Below are 13,466 nucleotides of genomic sequence, written 5' to 3'. Positions count from 1 at the left end.
TGTTAGAATCCTTAAAAAATAAATAGGGAACAAGTCAGAAGTATTCTATATAAGAAATACAAAAGCACTTAAAATTTAAAACTTTTAAGTGTTATAAATGTTAGCAAAACCATGGGATCATCTAATGATGCCAAAATGCAATTGATAAAATACTCATTTAAAGCAAATAACAAATAATTTTCCTAGAAATCTAGAGATAAAGAGAACATGTCCAACTGGAAAACGAATATGCATCCAAAAACTCTGTAGCAAAAATAATTATTAATGGTGAAACAAAAGAACTATTGCCTTTAAAATGAGGAAAATGATGGGGATACTCATTGTTGTCACTACTATTCAAAACTGTAACAAAGCAAATACAACAAAAAGAAACAATGTCCAACCTTATGAACAATTTGAAAATGCAAATTAAAGAGACATATTACTTTAAATTATTATATAGGTGCTGGCATTTGGCCTAGAGGTTAAAGCACCAGTTGGGATGCCTACATCCCATATTGTAGTGCCTGGGTTTGAGTCCTGGCTATGCCTCTAATTTCACCTTCCTGCTTACGTACATCCAGGGATCCAGCAATGATAGTTAAAGTAGCTGGATCCCAGCCATCTACATGGGAGGCCTGAATTTGTTTCTGGGCTCTCGGTTTGGCCTGGTCCTACCCCAGGTAATACAGGGATTTGGGGGAGTGAAACAATGGATGGAAGTTCTGTCTGCCTGTGCCTGTCTCTCTACTTCTCAAAAAAATAAATAAATAAATACATATAAATGTATAATAGAGTATTAGTCAGCCATAAAAAAATAATTAAATCTTGTCACTTGCATCAAAATGGATGGAACTGTAGGCATAGATGTGTTTGGATAACAGGTACCAAATCAGATTTAGATAAAAGGAGTAAGTTCCTGGCATTAGACAGCATAATTGGGTGACTTACTTCACAATAAGTCCATCATATATTTTTCATCAAGTGGAGGAGTAGAGCTCCAGGGTTCCAATCAGAAAGTAAGGTCAAAAAAGGGGATAAATGTTGATTGTCCTGATTGGTCAGTACACACTGAATATATGCACTGAAATGTCACACTGTGGCCCATAACCATGGATAATTATTGTTTAAAAATCACAAGTATATAAAAAAATAATAAATTACTAGAAAAATAAAAACTAAGAACTTCAACAATGAAAGAGTTGGTGAAGGCATGAAGAGTAGGAAATTTCATAACTTGCTGACAGGGATATAACACTACATAAGCACATTAGGAAAGTTCAACATTACCGAGTAAAATTGAAAAGTATACATGGCATTTATATCAACCTGCAAATCCAACACTGGAAAGTCTTGCAATGTCAGCATTGAGTTCCTGGTCCCTCCTTCAGCCTGGCCTGTGCTGACCATTGTAGGAATTTGGGGAGTGAACTAGTGGATGGGAGCTCTCTCTATGTCTCTGCTTCTCAAGAAATTATAAGAATGAATCTTAGAAAGCTCTTGGGTAAAAGGAGGAATTTTTTTTTTAATTTCAAAATCAAGTAAAACTAAATATACTTCCTAAAAATAATTCTTTAAAAAATAAATCAAATGATAAAAATTCAGAGTAGTGGTTACCACTGGGGACTGAAACAGTAAAATAACATATATATAGATTCATGATTTAAAAAAAAATGCAATGTTCTAGATCATAAATTGAAGTGGCAAGTTAAAAAGTGCTCCTTAGTGTACTTGATAATGAAAATAATTTTTATTTATCAAACAACATTTAATAAAAAAAGAACATAAAATTGGCATGGGAATATGTTTTTTTTTCTTTGTTATTAAGATTCTATTCATTTTACCTTCTTTTTTGAGTCTCTTTTTTTTCTTTTTATTTAGTAAATATAAATTTCCAAAGTACAGTTTATGGATTACATTGGCTTACCCCCAATAATTTCCCTCCCACTCGCACCCCTCCCATCTCCTGCTTCCTCTCCCATTCCATTCACATCAAGATTCATTTTCGATTATATACAGAAGATCGATTCAGTATATATTAAGTAAAGATTTCATCCGTTTGCACCCACACAGAAACACAAAGTTTAAAAATACTGTTTCAGTACTAGTTATAGCATTACTATACATTGGACAACACATTAAGGACAGATCCCACATGAGAAGTAAGTACACAGTGACTCCTGTTGTTGACTTCACAATTTGACACTCTTGTTTATGGCGTCAGTAATCTCCCTAGGCTCTAGTCATGAGTTGCCAAGGCTATGGAAGCCTTTTGGATTCGCCGACTTCGATCTTATTCCGACAGGGTCATAGTCAAAGTGGAAGTTCTCTCCTCCCTTCAGAGAAAGGTACCTCCTTCTTTGATGGCCCCGTTCTTTCCACTGGGATCTCATTCGCAGAGATCTTTCATTTAGGTCTTTTTTTTTTTTTCCCCAGACTGTCTTGGCTTTCCATGCCTAAAATACTCTCATGGGCTCTTCAGCCAGATCCGCATGCCTTAAGGGCTGATTCTGAGGCCAGAGCGCTGTTTAGGACATCTGCCATTCTATGAGTCTGCTGTGTATCCCGCTTCCCATGTTGGATCGTTCTCTCCTTTTTGATTCTATCAGTTAGTATTAGCAGACACAAGTCTTGTTTGTGCGATCCCTTTGACTCTTAGACCTATCAGTGTGATCATTTGTGAACTAAAATTGATCACTTGGACTAATGAGATGGCGTTGGTACATGCCACCTTGATGGGATTGTATGGAATCCCCTGGCAAGTTTCTAACTCCACCATTTGGGGCAAGTCCGACTGAGCATGTCCCAAATTGTACATCTCCTCCCTCTCTTATTCTCACTCTTATATTTAACAGGGATCACTTCTCAGTTAAAATTTAAACACCTAAGAATAATAGTGCATTAATTACAGAGTACAACCACTAGTACTAGAACAAAAAAAAAAATACTAAAATGGATAAAGTATTACATTGTACATCAACAGTCAGGACAAGAGCTGATCAAGTCATTGTTTCTCATAGTGTCCATTTCACTTCAACAGGTTTCCCCTTTGGTGCTCAGTTGTCAACAATCAGGGAGAACATATGATATTTGTCCCTTCGGGACTGGCTTAATTCACTCAGCATAATGTTTTCCAGATTCCTCCATCTTGTTGCAAATGACTGGGTTTCATTGTTTTTTTTTTTTTGTTTGTTTGTTTACTGCTGTATAGTATTCTATAGAGTACTTATCTTTATCCAGTCTACTGTTGATAGGCATTTGGGTTGGTTCCAGGTCTTAGCTATTGTGAATTGAGCTGCAATAAGCATTGAGGTGCAGACAGCTTTTTTGATTGCCAACTTAATTTCCTTTGGGTAAATTCCAAGGAGTGGGATGGCTGGGTTGTATGGTAGGGTTATATTCAGATTTCTGAGAAATCTCCAGACTGACCTCCACAGTGGCTTAACCAGTTTGCATTCCCACCAACAATGGGTTAGTGTCCCTTTTCCCCCACATCCTCTCCAGCATCTGTTGTTGGTAGATTTCTGTATGTGAGCCATTCTAACCGGGGTGAGGTGAAGCCTCATTGTGGTTTTGATTTTCATTTCCCTGATGGCTAGTGATCTTGAACATTTTTTCATGTGTCTGCTGGCCCTTTGGATTTCCTCTTTTGAAAAATGTCTATTGAGGTCCTTGGCCCATCTCTTAAGTGGGTTGTTGGTTTTGATGTTGTGGAGTTTCTTGATTTCTTTGTAGATTCTGGTTATCAACCCTTTATCTGTTGCATAGTTTGCAAATGTTTTTGCTCATTCTGTCAGTTGCCTCTTCACTTTCCTGACTGTATCTTTTGAAGTACAGAAACTTCTCAATTTGATGCAATCCCAAATGTTAATTTTGGCTTTGACTGCCTGTGCTTCTGGGGTCTTTTCCAAGAAGTCTTTACCAGTACCTGTATCTTGCAGGATTTCTCCAATGTTCTCTAATAATTTGATGGTGTCTGGTCGTAGATTTAAGTCTTTAATCCATGTTGAGTGAATTTTTGTGTAAGGTATAAGCTAGGGGTCTTACTTCATGATTCTGTACATGGAAATCCAATTTTCCCAGCACCATTTATTGAATAGACTGTCCTTACTCCAGGGATTGGTTTTGGATCCGTGATCAAATATAAATTGGCTGTAGATATTTGGATTGATTTCTGGTGTTTCTATTCTGTTCCATTGGTCTATCCATCTGTTTCTGAATCAGTACCATGCTGTTTTGATAACAACTGCCCTGTAGTATGTCCTGAAATCTGGTATTGTGATGCCTCTGGCTTTGTTTTTGTTGTACAAGATTGCTTTAGCTATTTGAGGTCTCCTGTGTCTCCATATGAATTTCAGCATCATTTTTTCTAGATCTGAGAATGTCTTTGGTATCTTGATTGGTATCATATTGAATCTGTAAATTGCTTTTGGGAGAATGGACATTTTGATGATATTGATTCTTCCAATCCATGAGCATGGAAGATTTTTCCATTTTTTGGTATCCTCTTATATTTCTTTAAGGTTTTGTAATTTTCATCGTAGAGATGCTTAACGTCCTTGGTTAAGTTTATTCCAAGGCATTTGTTCGTTTTCATAGCTATTGTGAATGGGATTGATCTTAGCAGTTCTTCCTCAGCTGTGGCATTGCCTGTGTATACAAAGGCTGTTGATTTTTGTGCATTGAGTTTATATCCTGCTAGTTTGCTTCTATGAGTTCCAATAGTCTCTTAGTAGAGTTCTTTGGATCCCCTAAATAAAGCATCATATCATCTGCAAAGAGGGATAGTTTGACTTCTTCCTTCCCAATTTGTTTCCCTTTAATTTCTTTTTCTTGCCTAATAGCTCTAGCTAAAACTTCCAGAACTATGTTGAATAGCAGTGGTGAAAATGGGCATCCCTGTCTGGTACTAGATCTCAGTGGAAATGCTTCCAACTTTTCCCCATTCAATAGGATGTTGGCCGTGGGTTTTTCATAAATTGCTTCGATTGTATTGAGGAATGTTCCTTCCATACCCAATTTGCTTAGAGTTTTCACCATGAAAGGGTGTTGTATTTTATCAAATGCTTTCTCTGCATCTATTGATATAATCATATGGTTTTTCTTCTGCAGTCTGTTAATGTGGTGTATCACATTGATTGTTTTGCGCACATTGAACCATCCCTGCATACCAGGGATAAATCCCACTTGGTCTGGGTGGATGATTTTTCTGATGTGCTGTTCTATTCTATTGGTGAGAATTTTATTGAGGATTTTTGCATCTATGTTCATCAGGGATATTGGTCTGTAATTCTCTTTCAATGCTGCATCTCTCTCTGACTTAGGAATTAAGCTGATGCTGGCTTCACAGAAAGAATTTGGGAGGATTCCATCTTTTTCAATTGTTCTGAATAGTTTGAGAAGAAATTAAATTAGTTCTTCTTTAAATGTCTGGTAGAATTCAGCAATGAATCCATCTGGTCCTGGGCTTTTCTTTGTTGGGAGGGCCTTTATTACTGTTTGAATTTCTGTCGCAGTTATGGGTCTGTTTAGGTTTTCTATGTCTTCCTGGTTCAATTTAGGTAGGTTGCATGTGTCCAGGAATCTATCCATTTCTGATAGCTTTCCCTGTTTCCTGGCATATAACTTTGTAGTAATTTCTGATTATTCTTTTAATTTCTGTGGTGTCTGTTGTTACATTTCCTTTTTCATCTCTGACTTTATTGATTTGGGTCTTTTCTTTTGTTTAGTTAGTTGGGCCAATGGGGGTGTCAATTTTGTTTATTTTTTCAAAAAACCAGGTCCTCGTTAGGCTGATTTTTTGTAATTTTTTTTTGCATTCAACCCTGTTGATTTCTTCTTATTTTAATTATTTCTCTTCTCCTACTAGATTTGGGTCTGGTTTGCTGCAGATTTTCTAGATCCTTGAGATGAATTGAAAGCTCTTCTATTTGGTGCCTTTCCAAGTTCTTGATGTAGGCACCTATTGATATAAACTTTCCTCTTAACACTGCTTTTGCTGTATCGCATAAGTTCTGGTAAGTTGTGCTGTTATCCTCATTTACTTCCAGAAAATTTTTGATTTCTCTTTTAATTTCTTCTATGACCCATTGTTCATTCAGGAGCATGTTGTTCAATCTCCATGTGTTTGCATATGCTCTAGCGATTCCTGAGTTACTAATTTGCACCTTCATTCTGCTGTGGTCTGAGAAGCTGCAGGGTATGATTCTAATTCTTTTGAATTTGCTGAGACTTGCTTTATGGCCTAGTATGTGGTCAATCCTAGAGAAGGTTCCATGTGCTGCTAAGAATGTAAATGCTTTATGTGTAGGATGAAAAGTTCTGTAGATATCTGTTAGATCCATTTGGGCTATACTGTCATTTAAATCTACAGTCTGCTTGTTAATCTTCTGTCCTGTTGATGTCTATTTCTGAGAGTGGAGTATTGAAGTCACACAGTACTATTTTATTGGGGTCTAAGTCTCCCTTTAAATCCCTTAACAAATCTTTTAAATAAACTGGTACCCTGTAATTAGGTGCATATACATTGATAATCATTATATCTTCCTGTTGAATTGATCCCTTAATGATTATATAGTGCCCCTCTTTGTCTCTCTTAACAGTTTTTGTGTTAAAGTTTATGTTGTGCAGGCCGGCACTGTGGCTCAATCAGCTAATCCTCCACCTAGCGGCGCCGACACACCAGGTTCTAGTCCCGGTCGGGGCGCCTGATTCTGTCCCAGTTGCCCTTCTTCCAGGCCAGCTCTCTGCTATGGCCTTGGAGTGCAGTGGAGGATGGCCCAAGTGCTTGGGCCCTGCACCCCATGGGAGACCAGGATAAGTACCTGGCTCCTGCCTTTGGATCAGCGCGTTGCACCAGCCGCAGTGCGCTGGCCGCAGTGGCCATTGGAGGGTGAACCAACGGCAGAAGGAAGACCTTTCTCTCTGTCTCTCTCACTGTCCTCTCTGCCTGTGGAAAAAAAAAAAGTTTCTGTCGTACGATATTAAGATGGCTACACCCGCTCTTTTTTCATTTCTGTTGGCATGGTATATCTTTTTCCAGCCTTTCACTTTCAGTCTGTATGTATCTTTGTTGGAAAGATGTGTTTCTTGTAAGCAGCAAATACAAGGATTTTGTTCCTTAACCCAATCAGCCAATCTGTGTCTTTTAACTGGACAGTTCAGGCCATTAACGTTCAATGTGACTATTGATAAGTAGTAACTTTGCCCTGCCATTTACCAAAGATATTTTCTAATATATGTTTTGAACTTCCTGTGATCTTTTGCTGTGAGGTTTCCTTCCTTTACCTTCTTTCATATTGATGGCCGTGTTTCTGTGTGTAACACATCTTTAAGCATCTTTTGCAGGGCTGGACAAGTGGCGACAAATTCTTTCAATTTCTGTTTGCCATGAAAGGTCTTTATTTCACCTTGATTCACAAATGAGAGCTTTGCAGGATATAATATTCTGGGCTGGAAGTTTTTCTCTCTTAGTACCTGGGCTATATCTCGCCATTCCCTCCTAGCTTGTAGGGTTTCTGATGAGAAGTCAGCTGTGAGTCTGATTGGAGATCCTCTGAGAGTAATCTGACGTTTCTCTCTTGCACATTTTAGGACCTTTTCTTTATGTTTCACTGTGGTGAGTTTAATTACGACGTGTCGTGGTGAGGATCTCTTTTGGTCATGATTATTAGGGGTTCTGTGAGCTTCCTGTACTTGGATGTCTCTGTCCTTCTCCAAACCTGGGAGCCAAGATGGCGGAATAGTGAGGGCGTGCACCAATAGTCCAGGAAAAGATAGTTCAATAAAAGTGGAGTTACTGTAGCCTCAGGAAATGGCTCAGGAAAAAATTGCAGAGGAAACTCTTCCGGATCTAGTGGATGTGACACGGAGTACCTACAGGGAAAGCAAGGTCGCCCACCACGTGGAAGCCCAGCCACAGAGTCTGCGCCCTCGGTAACCCGAGAAATTGGCTGGGAAAGGCAGAAAGAGCATAGAAGGAACGAGGCTTGAAGCCCCACTGGGGAAAGTTCACCAGGCTGACTGGAGGAGAGAAAAAAATGAATAAATAAGGGGAACTGGCACGGACACTAGCCTCTCTCTCCACTCACCTTAAAAAGCTGAGCAAGAAAAAGAGCAGGCGCCATTTTGAACATACGTAAAGCGGCGCCCGGCATCAGCCAAGCAGAAAAACCTGACTCTGGTGAGGAGAAATAACAGGAGGTTAGGACCTAGTGAAAGTGTGGAGCTAACGAACTGAGATTGTGAAAATCTGAGGGGGGGGGGGCGAGATAACTCACGGAGTACACAAACTTGGTAACCTTGGCAACCCAGTGAGAGACTGAGGAGAAATTTGAGACCACACTGAGGGCTGCATAAACTCTTTGTGTGGTCCCAGGGGTAGAGCAGATGAATACCCACAGGGGCCAGATTTCATACATCAACTACCCTCAATTCCACTCAGCTGTGCGGAATTACTTCCCAACTGAGTCAAAAAAAAAAAAAAAAAGAGAGAGAGAGCGCGAGCGAGCAAGAGAACAATCTGGGTAAGTCACCTTTGGCACACCCTTAACCCTGAAGAACCAAACAGAGCTCTCTGGCCACACCCATCACAGCCTCTAAGGATCCATCAAAAGCAGACAGTCCACTTAATCTAGAGTCACAGTATAATGAGAAAAAGCACCACAGCAAAGAAACCAAAGAATATCTCCACAATGCCAAACAAACGCAGAAACCGAGGTAACAAGAACAAGGAAGACACTATGTTGCCCCCAAATGAAAAAGACACCCCAATTCAAGATTATGAAGATGATGAGATAGAAGAAATGCAAGAAGTGGATCTCAAAAATTTGATAAGAACATTAAGAAGTTCTCAAAAACAAATTATTTTTTATTTATTTTTTAAATTTTTTTGACAGGCAGAGTGGACAGTGAGAGAGAGAGACAGAGAGAAAGGTCTTCCTTTGCCGTTGGTTCACCATCCAATGGCCGCTGTGGCCAGCGCACCAAGCTGATCAGATGGCAGGAGCCAGGTACTTATCCTGGTCTCCCATGGGGTGCAGGGCCCAAGGACTTGGGCCATCCTCCACTGCACTCCCGGGCCACAGCAGAAAGCTGGCCTGGAAGAGGGGCAACTGGGACAGAATCAGGCGCCCCGACCGGGACTAGAACCCGGTGTGCCGGCGCCGCAAGGCGGAGGATTAGCCTAGTGAGCCGCGGCGCCGGCCAAAAACAAATTCTTGAACTACAGAAATCCTTAATGGACAAGATAGAAAATCTCTCTTGCGAAAATGAAATATTAAGGAGGAATCAAAATGAAATGAAACAACTAGTAGAACATGAAACTGTGATAGTCATGAGAAATCATAATGAAGAATTCAATAGATCAAATGACAAACACATTAGAGAGCCTTAAAAACAGAATGGGTGAAGCAGAAGAGAGAATATCGGACTTAGAAGACAGAGAACAGGAAAGTATACAGTCAAACCAAAGAAAAGAAGAGGAAATTAGAAATCTAAAAAATATTGTCGGGAATCTACAAGAAACTATTAAAAAATCAAGCATTTGGGTTCTAGGAGTTCCTGAAGGCATGGAGAGGGAGAAAGGATTAGAAGGCCTTTTTAGTGGGAACATGATTTAATTACATGTTTCTAAACAGTGTAACACCACAAAAGACTTCAGAAAAATACTAACAGAAAGAGAAAGATACACTATGGATAAGAAACCACAAAAAAGGATCAGCAAAAGGGAGAAAAGAAACAGTATTATTAATACACAAGTTCTCAGTAACTATTTATTTTATTTTAGGTCCCTAATTTGCAAGAGAAATAACACTAAAATATGCACATTCTATAAGTTTTGTTAGATTTGCACTTCTTACTTTTCATGACTTTCAATTTGTAATTTAATGATTAACACAACCACCAATATGATTAATGATACTCTCACAGTATGCAAACTTAATGATGAAATGTGTATTTTTAATAACTGAAAAAACAGCAGTTCATAGAATTCAAAGGTGATCTTAAATTGATTTTATAAAATCCTGATTTTTACTCTTTTTATTTACCTTCCTAACTGTGATCTGTTAGAATAATGTTAAAGGTAGCTTACATTCTGTGAATATGAATACACAATTATTCAAAAGGAAATTAAAGACAAGGAGAAAAGAACACCAGGCTCATAGAAACTTTTCATTCAATAGAGGCTTGTAACGATCTGAGAGCCCAACAATGAAGCCGGAGTTGATTGTCACTTCAGAAGACAACTTCTAGCAGGATAGGACTTACATTCAGTGAAAACAGGAAATGCATAAGACAAAGCTACTTAAAGTTTATCAGACACTAGTAAGATATATCCTACCTGAGAAAGGAACATCTCTAAGAACAGTAGGAAACCAGCCCCTCCAAAGGGAAATCCAGCCATCCTCAGACACTTTCTTGCTGACAAACTGATGCAATTCCTTGTAAGAAAACTTCTTAGACTGCATCTTGGTTCTAATCAATTCTAATGGACTTATCACGGTTACTGCACCAACTAATACAAGAAAACAAAACAAAACAAAATAAAACCATGTACGGTGCAAATACATAGAGTAAAAATGAGTATTTAATGTATTTTATGATAAACTTTAATTTTGGACACAGTATCTAATGATTTCAACATACTGGCTCTTTTGAGGACAGTTCCAGAAATGTTACAATCATATTAACTATTACAAAAATTTATTTCAGTTAACACCCCAAAATATATCATTTTAGAAAAACATTTCACTACAAATAGAGGCAAATTTCCTTCTGAATAAACTCTGAATCCCAAAGTTCATAAGGAAAGTAATTGAGAACTTTGTCCTAAAAATGGTGCCAAGTGACATTTTGAAAGCTCAGGTAATTCAGAACCATTTTTGGATGTCATTCTAAAAGCTCTAAGCATCAACCAAATGGAGTAATTGGTACTCATTCTGACAGTAGTCACCATACCATGTGACTTCTTAAGGATAGATATTAACAAACTCTAAAAACTATCATGCATAATATATTTTAATAACACTTTGTTTATTATACAAATTCTCCATGAATGTCAAAATTTAAAAAGATGCTCTGAAAAGAAATAAAAATGAAAACAAAAATTTATTACTTACATCGGGCCACAATTCCAGCAAAAATTGGTATGGAGGTTTCATTTTCTCCTAGTTTAGATTTCAAAAGAGCAGATAATTGATCATAGCAGGTAAAATAAATAACTGTAGCAGGAACTGCCATTACTCTGTTAGAAACATACAATCTTGTTAGAAACAAGATTTGTTCAGAATTATGTTAACATACTCCTAAATTTGAATTATTTTTATTACATAATCTAAAAAGTCCATGTTATTATTATTATTAGAGAGAAAAAGATAGAGGGAGAGACACAGTCAGAAGAGACAGAGTAGATGGAGCTCCCATCCACTGATTCACTCCCCAAAACCCACAACAGCTAAGCTCAGGCTGGAGCTGGGAACTCACCTGGGAGCAGGGATCCAACTTTTTTTTTTTTTTTAAAGATTTATTTATTTGAAAGTCAGAGTTACACAGAGAGAAGGAAGAGCAGAGAGGAAGGTCTTCCATCTGCTGGTTCACTCCCCAATTGGCCACAATGGCCAGAGCTGTGCCAATCTGAAGCCAAGAGCCAGGAGCTTCTTCTGGGTCTCTCACCTGGGTGCAGGTGCCCAAGGATTTGGGCCATCTTCTACTGCTTTCCCAGGCCATAGCAGAGAGTTGGATTGGAAGTAGAGCAGCTGGGACTCAAATTGGCAACCATATGGGATGCTGGCACTGCAGGTGGTAGTTTTACTAGCTAAGCCACACGCCGGCCCTATGACCCCAATTCTTTAGACATCAGTTGCTGCCGATCCCAAAACCCACTCTCCCTGCCTGCAGCATGCACATCTAGTAGCAATCTGCAGTCAAGAGCTGGAACGCAAGTGTAACAACCAACATCTTAACCACTAGGCCAAATGCCTGCCCTTCTCCCTTAAAAAACATTTTAAGCTAAAACCACAACAAATCAACCTATAAGATTATTTTTTCTTTTATATGAAACATCATTTGTACTGGGGCTGAAATTGTGGTACAGTGGGTGTAAGCCACTGGTTGCAATGCCAGCATCCCATGTGAGTATTGGTTTGAGTCCTGACTGCTCTACTTCCTTTCATTTTATTCTTTTTTTTTTTCTTTTTAAAAATTTATTTGAAAGGTAGAGTTAAAGGGAGAGAGGGAGAGACAGAGAGATGTTCGACCTGCTGTTCACTCCCCAAATGGCTACAATAGTAAAGGCTGGGCAGGCTGAAGCCGGGAGCCAGGAGCTTCTTCCTGTCCTCCACATTGATGCAGGGTCGCAAGCACTTGGGCCACCTTCAGCTGCTTTCCTAGGAACATTAGTAGGGAGCTGGATCAGAAGTGGAGCAGTAGCCGGGACTAGAAATGGCATCCACATGGGATGCCTGCATTATGGGAAGTGGCTTTACCCAGTATATCAAGACGCCAGCCTCTAACTGCGACACTTTTGATCCAACTCCCTGCTAATGCATCTGGGGAAGCAGCAGAAGATGGCCCAGCATTTGGGCTCCCTGCCACCTTTGTGAGAAAGCAGGATGAAACCCCTGGTTTTGGCCTGGTGCAATGCTGGCTGTTGTGGCCATGTGAAGAGTGAACAAGAGGATGGAAGATCTCTCTCTTTAACTCTGACTTTCAAATAAATAAATAAATCTTTAAAAACACAAAAAAACAATCATTTAGTAGGAAAAATATTAAATTTCAACTTACAGGGTAGGGGGAAGACCACTCCACAGGGATTTAATGCCCTCATTTCGAACGATTTTTAAAAAGGCATCCTGAAATTACAATAAAAAAGTAGTCAAAATGTATCCTTAATCCAGATACACAAACATTTACAGTTGTAAGTATTGGTAATTTGATTCAAACATTTATTTCTAAAATGACTTTCTTGGATTTATGTACGTCCATTCTTTTAAAACTGCAAATAAAATGAAGCATGACTGGATGATACTACTTAGAGAATAAAGTCTATATTACTCAGCGGTGGATTGTTCTAGTTACAGCTTAGAAACAAAGCTTTTGAAAGATTATTATAAAAAAGGAGGTAGCAAAATGACAGGTGATTGGTCAGATAAATTCTCTTCAACATAAAATTTGAGAACATGTTTCCAAAGTCCACCATGAAATCTCTGGAGGGAGAAGCTGAAGGGATGTCTGCTGTTAACAGACAAAATCCTACAATTTGATAATAATGAGTAAAACAAAACAAAAATTTGCAAAGGATCTGGATATTTCTCCAAAGAAAACACAAATGGCCAATAAGCACATAAAAAATGTTCAACAACATTGATCATTATGGAAATGCAAAGCAGAACCAAAATGAGATATCACTTCATATCCACTAGGTAAATTAAAATAGAAAGATAGACAATGGTAAGCACTGGTGAGCATGTGGAGAAAATGCCACCCTT

General features: G+C 38.7%; 1 protein-coding gene across 5 annotated transcripts in view; it reads right to left on the bottom strand.

Annotated features, from left to right (window-relative positions):
• The window catches only part of SLC25A40 (solute carrier family 25 member 40), a 38,953-nt gene that overhangs the window by 10,805 nt on the left and 14,682 nt on the right, over positions 1-13,466 (bottom strand). For all 5 annotated transcript variants that reach the window (XM_051853377.3, XM_051853376.3, XM_089315854.1 and 2 more), the window contains 3 exons: positions 12,763-12,830; positions 11,100-11,224; positions 10,322-10,495 (listed from right to left, as the gene is read on the bottom strand). In XM_051853377.3, the coding sequence (XP_051709337.3) occupies positions 10,322-10,495; positions 11,100-11,224; positions 12,763-12,830 (367 nt within the window). The remainder of the gene's footprint in view (positions 1-10,321; positions 10,496-11,099; positions 11,225-12,762; positions 12,831-13,466) is intronic.

The sequence above is a fragment of the Oryctolagus cuniculus genome, chromosome 16, assembly GCF_051225735.1.
Source record: "Oryctolagus cuniculus isolate XC-2025 breed Fujian yellow rabbit chromosome 16, ASM5122573v1, whole genome shotgun sequence".
Lineage (NCBI taxonomy): Eukaryota > Metazoa > Chordata > Mammalia > Lagomorpha > Leporidae > Oryctolagus > Oryctolagus cuniculus.
Note: the sequence above shows the minus strand (reverse complement) of the source record. Positions and strands in the feature narration are given on the sequence as shown.